This window comes from Parasteatoda tepidariorum, chromosome 10 (genome assembly GCF_982258835.1).
Source record: "Parasteatoda tepidariorum strain Cologne lab strain chromosome 10, Ptep-v5.0, whole genome shotgun sequence".
Lineage (NCBI taxonomy): Eukaryota > Metazoa > Arthropoda > Arachnida > Araneae > Theridiidae > Parasteatoda > Parasteatoda tepidariorum.
The window spans coordinates 88,902,255-88,917,141 of NC_141764.1; the positions used below are offsets into that span (position 1 = coordinate 88,902,255).

At 29.7% G+C, this 14,887-nt stretch overlaps 1 protein-coding gene across 1 annotated transcript in view; it reads right to left on the reverse strand.

The window, feature by feature from the left end:
- The window catches only part of LOC107449889 (uncharacterized), a 72,178-nt gene extending 62,746 nt beyond the window's left edge, over positions 1-9,432 (reverse strand). The window contains exon 1 of the mRNA XM_071184249.2: positions 9,187-9,432. Coding sequence (XP_071040350.2) covers positions 9,187-9,303 — 117 coding nt within the window. The 5' untranslated portion in view covers positions 9,304-9,432. The remainder of the gene's footprint in view (positions 1-9,186) is intronic.
- Positions 9,433-14,887: the final 5,455 nt, after the last annotated feature.

Here is a 14,887-nt window from a genome sequence, read left to right on the forward strand (position 1 = left end):
GGGAACTCCTGGCTCAAGTATTGGGAGAAATTTGTCTTCATGGAGTACTTTTTGATGGAGCTAACCCGCATTTGCGTTACATAGAGAGGAAAGTCACGAATTCACCTCACGTTTAGCCTGACGGCAAGGGGACTCTAACCCATGTTCCGTTTACCACTGAGGATATTTTACGTCAGCACTGTGATCGGTGCAAGCTGGATGCGGAATTCGTATCGACCATCCATCGCTGGGATTCGAACCCGGTTCACCTCAATGGAATTCGGACGCTCTATCCCCTAAGCTGAGCCATCACGGCTCTCTAACTCATATCAGCACTACACTAGTCTTCTGGAGGTCATATTGTCCCGCATTAGCTAATTTGCATAAAAATGTCAAGTTGATGTATTAAAAAGGTTGCTCAGCGTCATTGTATTTATAGGTCAAGGCCAAACACTTCATCTTTCTCATTATTTTATGAAATTTAAAAAATTATGCTTATAATAAAGCCGTCCATATTTTATCATAATCGCCTTATTTGCTATCATATTGAAAAATCTCCTTATGCTTTAACCTATACGCGTTATATGAACCGTTGATTTAAATCAGTATGTCACTGTGTTCGGGGAGTAGTGCGGATCCTCAATCACCGGTTTTAAACTAACTGTTCGAAAGACAGCAAGAATACTCATTCGAATGAATCAAACAATAAGAAGAGACATGCCTAATGCTGCATGACGATTTTTCAACATCTTACAACTACTCGTAAGATCCATTCAACACTTGAAACCCGGAACACATCGCTCATAACGAGCGTGAAGGTCAACATCGCCTCCTACAGCGATTTGTGCCTTTTTTTCCTACGAATTCTAACAACATTTTCAGTTGAGAATTAGATTATCCCACTATGGTTTTAAATACATGGAATTAGTTGGTAAAAAATGGTTGCTTAAAATACAGCGGATGATAAATTTTGCTTTGGTATTTTGCATAAGACAACAATGAAATGCATTTCATTCCCTGTGATAAAGCCTCTTGATTTTCTATTAGTGCAACGTAAGAAAACCTATTATTGCAATTCATTTTAGCAGTCCTATTAAGGCAAAAACAAATTCTAATTTTCTTTTTTTAGTTTGTCATTAAAATTTTCATGCAAGAATAAGATGTTAGTCAAATAAAGGTACGTTAATGTTTTAAATACATAAAGGTGAGATATTTTAAACAGACTTAAATGTATTGCTGGATAAAGTATATTCAAAATTATGTACTCATCTATCCCCTCACATTAAAAAAAATATTTAAAAACACAGTTGAATTCAATCTGCCAAAATAGAAAACATTTATTTTCAATGTCATAAATACGTCGATTAATAGTAGCACAAAGAATTCTCATCAATTTTCGTTTAAGTATTCGTAGTGTAATTTTGGCTTAAGTCATTACTTTATTCTATGGTCGAAAGTTAATTTTCGATTTAAGACGTTATTTATTTAGTTTTAAGTTTAGTTTTTCGCTCCGTTTAAAAGAGAAATTTTTTATAAGGGAATTTTAAATATCGCAGTATTAAAAACATCTAAAAAATTTCAGCTAAACATTATTGTTAAGGGAAAAGTAATTTATTTCTCTTATACTATGCATGCAATTTTTTCTGTGAAATATGTTGATGTAATATATTAAAATAAAAAATTTGACAATATTGGATCAATTCTGTTTATAAAGAAAAAGAACATTTAGCATTACATTTAAATTCAAAATATATCATAAGTTATGCCATTATAATATTTTGTCTTCAATCATTTTTAATTTGAAATATAAAAATTAGAAATCTTCACCAGAATTAAATTTTTACAATGAATACGAGAGATAAAAAGAAAACATAAATCTGAAAAAAAAAGTATGGCCAAAACTGCCAAACTATGGTTGAATTACCGTTTTTCTGGCGCTATTGGAATACCAAAAAACTTTGTAAACTTTACCGAAGCGCTTTGGTAATGATTTTGGTCAAATTAATCTTAAAATATAGTATTATGTGATAAAATTTATTGAATGTGGCAAATTTGATAATTTTATCTAATTTCTTAGAACATGGCATTGCCATATGCTCTGTTAAATTTACATTTCAGTTTTGTATTTTTTACAAAATGTTAGGAAATAAAAACTACAATCTTGAAAACTAGAATTTCTGCTAAACCGTTACCATATGAACGGAAAAATTGATAAATATACTACTAAATTATACTACTTTGTACTACTAAATTACAAAATATGTTAATAAATAATACATATTTTGGTTTAATTACCGGAGTTATGTTGTTTTTTTTTTACCAGAAATGTCATTTCGGTAGTTTCGCTACAATTGTTTTCTTCATGTTGAGCTAACTTTATGAGATTTAAAATATTTTAAAATACAGTTTATAAGAACTACACATACACATTGTTTCAAAGCATGTTCAGAAATAATTACACTGTAAGTCTTGTAAAAATATTCAATAACCAAATGATGAATTTTGTTTTTTAATTTTTATAATATTGCAAATGCGTAAAAGCATTTTATTTATTTGAATCTATCATTTAAACAATAAAATTTATTTTCAAAATTAAAGAAAATTTAATACTTTAAAAGATAAAAGCAACATGACTAAAAAAATATAGGATATTATTCATTTAAATATAAATGATTGCTGTCTCTAAAAACATGACCAATTATAGCTATTTAAATACAAGTATTTCAAAATGAATTATCTCAGTCATTTACTAATGAGTTCCATATATTTTAATGATCAAAACAAACATTTATTTGGAACAGTTATTAATTTCTTTAATTTCAAGGAAATACTTTGCAAAATCCTTTCCTTTACTCTTTTATGTAATTGTTTAACTGTTAAATGAATGTTAACTTAAATGCAGATAATGACTCCGAAATAAATGAATGAAAATTGATATAAAACCATGGTGTTCTACTTCAGAACTATGTACTAAGTGTGGAATAAGCAAACGATTAGACATTTTTGCTCATTAAGGTTTGAAATTACTATTCTTTAAGAAAAGTTTTTGTTATGAAAAGCTTTACATCTTTCACATGCAACCACTTCCTCATGTTTTAAACTTGCTGCCATGTCTTTTTTCTTTAATGGAATGAAAGTAATACTACTTTTCCTGTAAACATCTTCAGATTGAAAGCTATTGAACAACACTGCAAAAGAACTTTTACATTTAAATGGAAAGTAATCTTCGATAAAGGAATTAATTGATGTCCTTCATAATTATAAAAACAGAAATCTCATGTACTACCGATTTCAAATATCAATAGTTTTTATTAAATATTCCCATAGAATAAGGATACGACTTCGAAATAACAATAATTTTGCTTGACAATGACCCTGGAATCGGTATAAATATCAATAAGTATGTAAGATGTGGATTATAGTATGGGGTAAAGTGATTATTATTATTAATAATAATAGTAATAGTGATTATTATTAATAATAATAGTAATAGTGATTATTATTATTAACAATAATGATAGTACTAGTGATTATTATTAATAATAATTTTATTGGTGGTGCCAACTAAAAGTTAATAACAGGAGATTTCTTTTTTTTTTAATGGAATTAAAGTAATTATTTTCCTGTAAACATCTTCAGATTGAACGCTATTGAACAATACTGCAAAGGACCTTATACATTAAAAAGGAAAGTAGTCTTCGATAAATGAATTAATTGATGTTCTTCAAAATTATAAGAACAGAAATCTCATGTATTACGGACTTCAAATATCCACAGTTTTTATTAAATATTCCTATTGAATAAGGATACGACTTCGAAATATCAATAATTTCACTAGACAATGACCCCAGAATCGGTATAAATATCAATAAGTATGTAAGATATGGATTATAGTATGGGGTAAAATGATTATTATTAATAATAATAAAAGTAATAATAATATTATTAACATAAATAATAATATTGATAATATTTTTAAAATAATTGTATTTATTCATTACTTTAATTATTATTATTATTGTGGGGGGGGTGTCAAATAAAAGTTAAATGTGTTTGTATAATATTGAGTGTTGGTGATATATTTTAAAATTAAAAACCTTGTTATCCAGACATTATACTATCAATTAACATTACGTATCACTCCTTGTTATGTCAATGTGGTATCATTATCCCCTTTTATCATTATTCTTTTTCTTGTCATTTTTAAGTGTAAGTTTAATTTTTTTTCTTTTATAACTGGAAATACTGTAAATTATAGACTGTGTAAAATCCTTCCTGCCATTGATAGACTATGAAAAATTATTTGAACATTTCCGCTACAATAAAATCAGTGATGCGTGACATTTTAATTTAAAATCTGACAGTTTGAATAACAGCATCTTATTGACCTTTTCGGGGAAAGACATAGAACTAATAAAAGAACTTCTCTATCTTGTCAAGGGCTAACGAACCATTTAAAATATAAACAAATATCGCAACCATCTTTCCGATTCGATAATAATGAACATCATATTCTTCCAGAACTTATTGTAATTACATTTTCAAAGTAAACTGATAACAGTACTTAAGAACGATAAATTCTAAGAGAACCGAAATTACTTTTAGAACATTAGAACAGGAAGTACGTTAATCAGCAACAAAGAAATAATGAAACGTTTACGTTTTTGATAAATAAGTTTTTTATACATAAATTATTATAGAGTTTGGGAAGTGATCGTGAATTTTCAAACATTTATTAGTTTAGAATTTTAAAATTCGTTACAGTAATACACGTTTATTAATGGGCTACGCAAGATTCATAATTTTCTTTAACTCTTTGACGCTGATGGGAGACTGGGGTCCCTTTTCTTATTTTTTTCTGACACTCCAATTACAAGCATTATATTTTGGTATTTTATAAGTTATAAAAAACACTAATTTTTACTAAAAAAAATCTGTTAAATTATCTGAATTAGGCTTGTACTAAAATACAAAATACAAAAAAAGGTAATTTTAAATTTTGTTTATTGTTTTTATTCATATTATTAATAATTTATTTTGTAAGTTAACGAAATTTCATCGATCAATATGCAAATAAGTGCATATTTGAGAAATTGTTTGGAAGTGAGTAGTGTTTTACCGCAGGTTTGAAGGTTTTACCGCAGAAAAAGACACCAGTGTTTCATGCTGTACTTTTTAACCATAAATTATTAAAATTCCATGTATAATATTTTTCACTTATTTTGACCTAAATTAATCCAAAATCATAAAAAAGAGTGTGAAAAGTCAGGGAATAAAATAGAAAACGCAGAATTTTTAATAAAAATATGTTTATTAAAAATTATGCTTCAAAGGGTTTAAGAGGGGATAAAATGTATATTGACTGTATTTTAAAGTTTATCTTGTAATTAATTTGAGGAACTTTCAGAAGTATAATTAGACACTTTTTCAAATTGTTCAGGGGATAGTTTTTAAAGAGCGTTATTGATTGAAAGCACTTTGATCTCCGTTTAGGTAATGAGATGTTTCACTGTATTGCGTAATTTTCCAATGAAAATTTCGAGAAGTTGTCAAGTATCTATCTGGAGACAATACTAAGAGTTTATTAGGTGTAATAAAAACATTCGCATTATAAAAAGAGTTATTTCTCACTATATTGCCTCAATCACTTAAATTCATAAAACTACAAACTATTCATCAATGGGCCACCATATTCCAGGTATTCTTAAAGAAAGAAACCCTATTCTCTCTGATCTTGTACTTGATTTGAATAGCAATAATAATTAGACATATTTTCAAATTTCTCAGAAAATAATATCGCTTTCGATGGAAAGCAGACTGATTTTCCATTATGGAATGAGCTCTCTCTCAGTACAGCTAGTTTTCTAGTAGAATTGTGGAAACTTGTAAAGTAAGTATCTGGAAATAATGCTAAGGAACTGTTTAACGCAAAACAATCAGAAAGGTACAGGTTCATCTATGAGCAAAAAAAATACCGGGTATTTTTGAAGAAAAAATTGATATACTCGAAGTTTTGAAGTTGATCATGTACTTATTTTTCTTTGAAAAAATAATTAAACAAATTTCAAAAGCTTATAATTTATGAATACTTTCAAACTATTTCAGTAATCTTAGAAACACTTTGATTGCATAGGATTAATATTTTTTAATAATTTCTTTAAAATATTTCACTTTACAAGTCATTCCATGTGTAGTTTCTAAGATATACAACTCAGATTTTATAATGCCACGCATTTGCAATGTGCCAAAACCTATTTGGTACTTATTAATTTTTTCCATGACTTTAATAGTTATTGAGGGGAAAAAATAAGAAAATTTAGTGCTTAAATCATGAATCGAAATTCATTAAATATTTTTTAACGAACAATAAAAATGCTTCAAGCGAGGGGCAACCTTAAAGTAATGAAAGGTACGAAAAATGTGTTTTAAAAAAAACAGAAGGAAAAATAAAATCCACAGTTCACTAAGTTCTGCTTAGGAAACTAGATTTTAAGCAAGTTTCAAAATTATTAGCAGAGTTGCCAATGAATCGGACTTTTAGATACGAAAATTATAAAGCAATGTTTTCACAATCATTATTTCCAGCAACGTTCTGGATCAGTACGAGAATTGAAATTTACATACACAGGGGCAAATATTCAGTTAAATAATCTGAACTGTAACAAAATACGTAATTTTATAATTTTTCCAGCTAGAAGCATGATCTGTTTAAAAAAATTATTACTTATTTCGAAATTTGAGGAATAAAACACTTTAGTTATCTTATCAAACTGCAGAAAAAAAAACAGTACAGATCACTTTCCATTTTATTTTTATTAGATTTATTTGACAGATTATTTACTTTATTAGATTTTTTGCAGATAATTTTAAGAAAACTATAAAAACAGAACTTAACCAGCAGGATGTAATAGGTCCCATTATAGTTGATCAGAATAAAAAGCACCATTAGTTTCATAATTTTGAAATATAAAAATCATGTATGAAATAATTCATACTTTTAATTTTTTTTTTCAAATGACTATATTTGACTATAAAGAAAAATCTTAAACTGTCTTTGTCTTAAAATAGTACTTATAGAAATCATATTTAAGTGTGAAAAAGTTTAAAAAATATATTGGTCCATCCTTATAAAAATCTATAGCAATTTAATTTACCGAAAAAAAATTTCTATAGACAAATAATAATGAGGTAGAGTATTGATTTGACAATGAAGTCGAATTGTAATTTTATTTATGCAGTGTTCCAAATTATGACATAATTTCTAAGAAATTAAAGCTAATATAGAAAATAATCGTAAAATGATTTGTCATAGTAAGCAAAACTGCTAGGCAAAAACTAGAATTTGAATTGACAGTTTTAATCAGTTTACGGTTAGGATGAAACATGGAGAAAAACTGTTTTGTGGAAAATAGCTTTAAACAGTCAACTATACAGAGAAAGTCTGTAAAAAAAACAGGCATTTTTTTTGAAGCTCACTGATAATGATTAAAAACAGAAAAAATTTCTAATAAATATTTCTTACGGAACAAAATAATAATTTTTTTCTGTAAGAAATATTTTTTTCCGTAGAATTTACAGTTTTTTTTACGGTATACAAGAAAAAACATTAACATTCAAAAATCTGTTTGCCTTCAAAGAAACAGTTGAAAAAAACTGTTGTAAAACAGAACTTACAAATTAGCACGTCTAGGTCAACAGACACTGAATCATTAAAAGTTGATTAGTATATTAAACAAAACAAAAAAATAAAACCCCTATAATGAGATCGCAGCTCCAAGACAAATCACGTGATTAATTTGCCAAGAATACCTTTTGGTTGTAAGCAATTCTAATGCAATATTAGCCGCTGCAGTTACTTTCCCCTATAGCAATGAAACATCATGACTTAAGATGACATCTATATCCATTATGAATGTATGATATTATCGGAATGATTTGATTATGATAATCTACAATTTTAATTGTTTAGTATTTTTAAATCTTATTAATTAATAACAGGTTAATATTGAAAATAATATATGTATATAAATATTTTAACTCTATGATATCAACGTTAATTAGGGGTATAAAGATCTTCAATAATATTAAATTTTCAATTTTAATGTAATTCTTTCTCAATTTCTACCAGTACAACTTGCATGCTAAGAAAAAAATATTAACTTTCCAACTTTCATAATTAGATTAGTAAAAAATTAATACTTACTAATTAAAATGTAGTTTTTTTGCCAGATTTGCAATGCCGTTTTTGTTATAGTTGCAGAATGAATTCAATGAACAAGAGTAAAAATTAAGAAATAAAATTAAGCTTTAAAACTTTAAATATATATATATAATACTGCATTTTTTTATATGCAAGACATATTCTAATCAAAGAAGTACGTATTTTGAAAAAAAAATTTTATAGGTGAAATATTTTATCATTCAAATCAAATTACTGATCTAATTGTTTTACCAATTTAATTATTCAATATAAATTTATACTTTTAGTTTTGTTTAATGCATCAGTTCTTGCCATGTTTAATTTTATTTTTATTAAGTTCTTGCTATATTGAATTTTTCTTAAAATGAGAAAATCAATTTTTCGAAACCCAATTAAACTTTCCTGGGGAATAAATTTAGCATCACTGTATTTCAAAATTTTATCTCTTCTGGAGCTATTAAACCGATTTCAAGGTCATATTTTTACTTTGTTTCACTTAAAATTGCATGAATAAAAAAAATATAAAACTTTTTTTACTTATTTACTAAAGCAATCTTTCATTTTTATTAAATTTATAAGTTAATTTATAATAAAATGAAAAAAAATATTACATGCGATTTCCTTAAACTTTATTACCTTTCGATAAATGTGTTTTATAACTGACGGAATCATTTTTATAATTAGCTTGACTTCCAGATCCTAATGAAATTTGCTAAAAGTAAAATGAACGCTAATAACTAAATAATAATAGCATTATCATTTTCATTTATAAGGATAATACTTTTAATAAAACTTATGCACTTCCGAGAATTATTTTAATGTCAATGATATAAAACTATCATAATTTCTGTTTTCAGGCAAAAGTTAGAAGCATTTAGAGGTAGTCATAACCAAATATCGTGTTCGACTTAGATTAATGAATTGTTCAAGAATTATATAGAAATCGCAAAGATAAATAAACTATTACATGAAAGATTAAGTTGTTAATCAAATGATATATTACTTACTATGAAATCATAGTTTCTTCTTCCGTCATATTTAGGAATATTCCGTCGAATAAATCCTGGTAAATTCCAACTCTTTGACACAACCATTAAGAAACTAAACAAAAAATTCGAGTACATTTACAGTCATACCTTGAAACATACACCTAAATCTCGGGAGCGCAATAGTTTTTGCTTATTTTCTCCATTTTTAATCTTAAACTGAGTAAAAACGCATCTACTTCCTATTGAAAAGAACGTCTTCGGAATAACTGGATGAATGATTTTGGTTAAACTAATGACACTTAGAAGATTTACTTCCGATAACTGGGTCTTTCGAATAATCTTTTCACTGGGTTGAATAAAAAAATTTATTTAAAAATAATCCTAGATCAGAAAATAAATTTTCTTTGTCTTTTTTCACGCTTTGAATCATTCGAAACGTATATTTTTTTAAGCAAAACAGTTTGATGCTTAAGATATATTTATATTTATCCACACGGAAAAAACAATTGTGATAAAATTACTGTGCTGTGGGGTAATTATATTTCTGTTTCAAAAAAAAAAAAAGCATAATTCTGGTTAATAAAACCAAAATATACGGTACTTAAACCATTAATTTGGTTATTAGTTCGTTCATGTGGCAATTGTTTACCGAGAATTCTGATTTTCTAAATTATAGTTCTGATTACCATACTTTTAGTAAAAAAAGGATTAAACTGAAAAGTGCATTAAACAGAATAAATAATTATGCTAACATGATAAAAATACCGATTTTTGCCATATTTACCAAATTTTATCACCTATTATTAGATCATATTTTATTGTTAATTTTGCCAAAGTCACAACCGCGCTTTTTTAGTATGGAAAATTTTACCATGTTCTGATAATTTTTCCCAGTGCTTTAACTCAGTGTTTTAAGATTTTACTATTGAGTTTCTTAATATTTTCAAACATTAACAAAAAACATTATTATTCAATTTAATCGGATTAATTAGGCATAAAAAATTTTATCGGTATTCAAAACTTTAGGTAAGTAATTTTTTTCTGGAGTATGTATTTTTTTATATACATTACCGTCGTTGAACAGCAGACCCAATTTTGGGTTTACGACAACTAATGTTCAAATCCGTAGTCTTGTAATTTTAAATCCAACCCAGAAGACAAGGGAACTCCTGGATCAAGTATTGATGGAAATTTGCCTTCGTGGAAGAATTTTTGATGGAATATACCCACATCTGCGCCACATAGAGAGGAAGACTACGAAGACCTCCCACGGTTAGACTGACGGCAAGGAAACTCTAATCCATGATCCGTCTACCACTGAGGATATTTTACATCAGCATTGTGGTGGGTGCGAGTTGGATGTAGACTTCGTAAACCCGGTTCACCTCATTGGAAGGCGAATGTTCTATCACCTGAGCCACTACGGCTCTTCTATTCACAGAATCCCACCAATCTAAAAACGATTATCTCGCAAAATCATTATTTTTTATTTTCCGCACAAAATATTTATATTGTAGCTACAGCCTTTAAATTTGGTTAGTGGTTAAAATTTAATTTTAAGGAATCTTAACATTATTAAGGAACATTATTATTCAATTTAATCGGATTAATTAGGCATAAAAAATTTTATCGGTATTCAAAACTTTAGGTAAGTAATTTTTTTCTGGAGTATGTATTTTTTTATATACATTACCGTCGTTGAACAGCAAACCCAATTTTGGGTTTACGACAACTAATGTTCAAATCCGTAGTCTTGTAATTTTAAATCCAACCCAGAAGACAAGGGAACTCCTGGATCAAGTATTGATGGAAATTTGCCCTCGTGGAAGAATTTTTGATGGAATATACCCACATCTGCGCCACATAGAGAGGAAGACTACGAAGACCTCCCACGGTTAGACTGACGGCAAGGAAACTCTAATCCATGATCCGTCTACCACTGAGGATATTTTACATCAGCATTGTGGTGGGTGCGAGTTGGATGTAGACTTCGTAAACCCGGTTCACCTCATTGGAAGGCGAATGTTCTATCACCTGAGCCACTACGGCTCTTCTATTCACAGAATCCCACCAATCTAAAAACGATTATCTCGCAAAATCATTATTTTTTATTTTCCGCACAAAATATTTCTATTGTAGCTACAGCCTTTAAATTTGGTTAGTGGTTAAAATTTAATTTTAAGGAATCTTAACATTATTAAGGAACATTATTATTCAATTTAATCGGATTAATTAGGCATAAAAAATTTTATCGGTATTCAAAACTTTAGGTAAGTAATTTTTTTCTGGAGTATGTATTTTTTTATATACATTACCGTCGTTGAACAGCAGACCCAATTTTGGGTTTACGACAACTAATGTTCAAATCCGTAGTCTTGTAATTTTAAATCCAACCCAGAAGACAAGGGAACTCCTCTAATCCATGATCCTTAATCCATGATCCTCTAATCCATGATCCTCTAATCCATGAATCTAAGGGAACAACTCTAATCCATGATCCGTCTACCACTGAGGATATTTTACATCAGCATTGTGGTGGGTGCGAGTTGGATGTAGACTTCGTAAATCGTATGAAGACTACGAAGACCTCCCACGGTTAGACTGACGGCAAGGAAACTCTAATCCTCCCACGGTTAGACTGACGGCAAGGAAACTCTAATCCATGATCCGTCTACCACTGAGGATATTTTACATCAGCATTGTGGTGGGTGCGAGTTGGATGTAGACTTCGTAAACCCGGTTCACCTCATTGGAAGGCGAATGTTTTATCACCTGAGCCACTACGGCTCTTCTATTCACAGAATCCCACCAATCTAAAAACGATTATCTCGCAAAATCATTATTTTTTATTTTCCGCACAAAATATTTCTATTGTAGCTACAGCCTTTAAATTTGGTTAATGGTTAAAATTTAATTTTAAGGAATCTTAACATTATTAAGGAACATTATTATTCAATTTAATCGGATTAATTAGGCATAAAAAATTTTATCGGTATTCAAAACTTTAGGTAAGTAATTTTTTTCTGGAGTATGTATTTTTTTATATACATTACCGTCGTTGAACAGCAGACCCAATTTTGGGTTTACGACAACTAATGTTCAAATCCGTAGTCTTGTAATTTTAAATCCAACCCAGAAGACAAGGGAACTCCTGGATCAAGTATTGATGGAAATTTGCCTTCGTGGAAGAATTTTTGATGGAATATACCCACATCTGCGCCACATAGAGAGGAAGACTACGAAGACCTCCCACGGTTAGACTGACGGCAAGGAAACTCTAATCCATGATCCGTCTACCACTGAGGATATTTTACATCAGCATTGTGGTGGGTGCGAGTTGGATGTAGACTTCGTAAACCCGGTTCACCTCATTGGAAGGCGAATGTTCTATCACCTGAGCCACTACGGCTCTTCTATTCACAGAATCCCACCAATCTAAAAACGATTATCTCGCAAAATCATTATTTTTTATTTTCCGCACAAAATATTTCTATTGTAGCTACAGCCTTTAAATTTGGTTAATGGTTAAAATTTAATTTTAAGGAATCTTAACATTATTAAGGAACATTATTATTCAATTTAATCGGATTAATTAGGCATAAAAAATTTTATCGGTATTCAAAACTTTAGGTAAGTAATTTTTTTCTGGAGTATGTATTTTTTTATATACATTACCGTCGTTGAACAGCAGACCCAATTTTGGGTTTACGACAACTAATGTTCAAATCCGTAGTCTTGTAATTTTAAATCCAACCCAGAAGACAAGGGAACTCCTGGATCAAGTATTGATGGAAATTTGCCTTCGTGGAAGAATTTTTGATGGAATATACCCACATCTGCGCCACATAGAGAGGAAGACTACGAAGACCTCCCACGGTTAGACTGACGGCAAGGAAACTCTAATCCATGATCCGTCTACCACTGAGGATATTTTACATCAGCATTGTGGTGGGTGCGAGTTGGATGTAGACTTCGTAAACCCGGTTCACCTCATTGGAAGGCGAATGTTCTATCACCTGAGCCACTACGGCTCTTCTATTCACAGAATCCCACCAATCTAAAAACGATTATCTCGCAAAATCATTATTTTTTATTTTCCGCACAAAATATTTATATTGTAGCTACAGCCTTTAAATTTGGTTAGTGGTTAAAATTTAATTTTAAGGAATCTTAACATTATTAAGGAACATTATTATTCAATTTAATCGGATTAATTAGGCATAAAAAATTTTATCGGTATTCAAAACTTTAGGTAAGTAATTTTTTTCTGGAGTATGTATTTTTTTATATACATTACCGTCGTTGAACAGCAAACCCAATTTTGGGTTTACGACAACTAATGTTCAAATCCGTAGTCTTGTAATTTTAAATCCAACCCAGAAGACAAGGGAACTCCTGGATCAAGTATTGATGGAAATTTGCCCTCGTGGAAGAATTTTTGATGGAATATACCCACATCTGCGCCACATAGAGAGGAAGACTACGAAGACCTCCCACGGTTAGACTGACGGCAAGGAAACTCTAATCCATGATCCGTCTACCACTGAGGATATTTTACATCAGCATTGTGGTGGGTGCGAGTTGGATGTAGACTTCGTAAACCCGGTTCACCTCATTGGAAGGCGAATGTTCTATCACCTGAGCCACTACGGCTCTTCTATTCACAGAATCCCACCAATCTAAAAACGATTATCTCGCAAAATCATTATTTTTTATTTTCCGCACAAAATATTTCTATTGTAGCTACAGCCTTTAAATTTGGTTAGTGGTTAAAATTTAATTTTAAGGAATCTTAACATTATTAAGGAACATTATTATTCAATTTAATCGGATTAATTAGGCATAAAAAATTTTATCGGTATTCAAAACTTTAGGTAAGTAATTTTTTTCTGGAGTATGTATTTTTTTATATACATTACCGTCGTTGAACAGCAGACCCAATTTTGGGTTTACGACAACTAATGTTCAAATCCGTAGTCTTGTAATTTTAAATCCAACCCAGAAGACAAGGGAACTCCTCTAATCCATGATCCTTAATCCATGATCCTCTAATCCATGATCCTCTAATCCATGAATCTAAGGGAACAACTCTAATCCATGATCCGTCTACCACTGAGGATATTTTACATCAGCATTGTGGTGGGTGCGAGTTGGATGTAGACTTCGTAAACCCGGTTCACCTCATTGGAAGGCGAATGTTTTATCACCTGAGCCACTACGGCTCTTCTATTCACAGAATCCCACCAATCTAAAAACGATTATCTCGCAAAATCATTATTTTTTATTTTCCGCACAAAATATTTCTATTGTAGCTACAGCCTTTAAATTTGGTTAATGGTTAAAATTTAATTTTAAGGAATCTTAACATTATTAAGGAACATTATTATTCAATTTAATCGGATTAATTAGGCATAAAAAATTTTATCGGTATTCAAAACTTTAGGTAAGTAATTTTTTTCTGGAGTATGTATTTTTTTATATACATTACCGTCGTTGAACAGCAGACCCAATTTTGGGTTTACGACAACTAATGTTCAAATCCGTAGTCTTGTAATTTTAAATCCAACCCAGAAGACAAGGGAACTCCTGGATCAAGTATTGATGGAAATTTGCCTTCGTGGAAGAATTTTTGATGGAATATACCCACATCTGCGCCACATAGAAAGGAAGACTACGAAGACCTCCCACGGTTAGACTGACGGCAAGGAAACTCTAATCC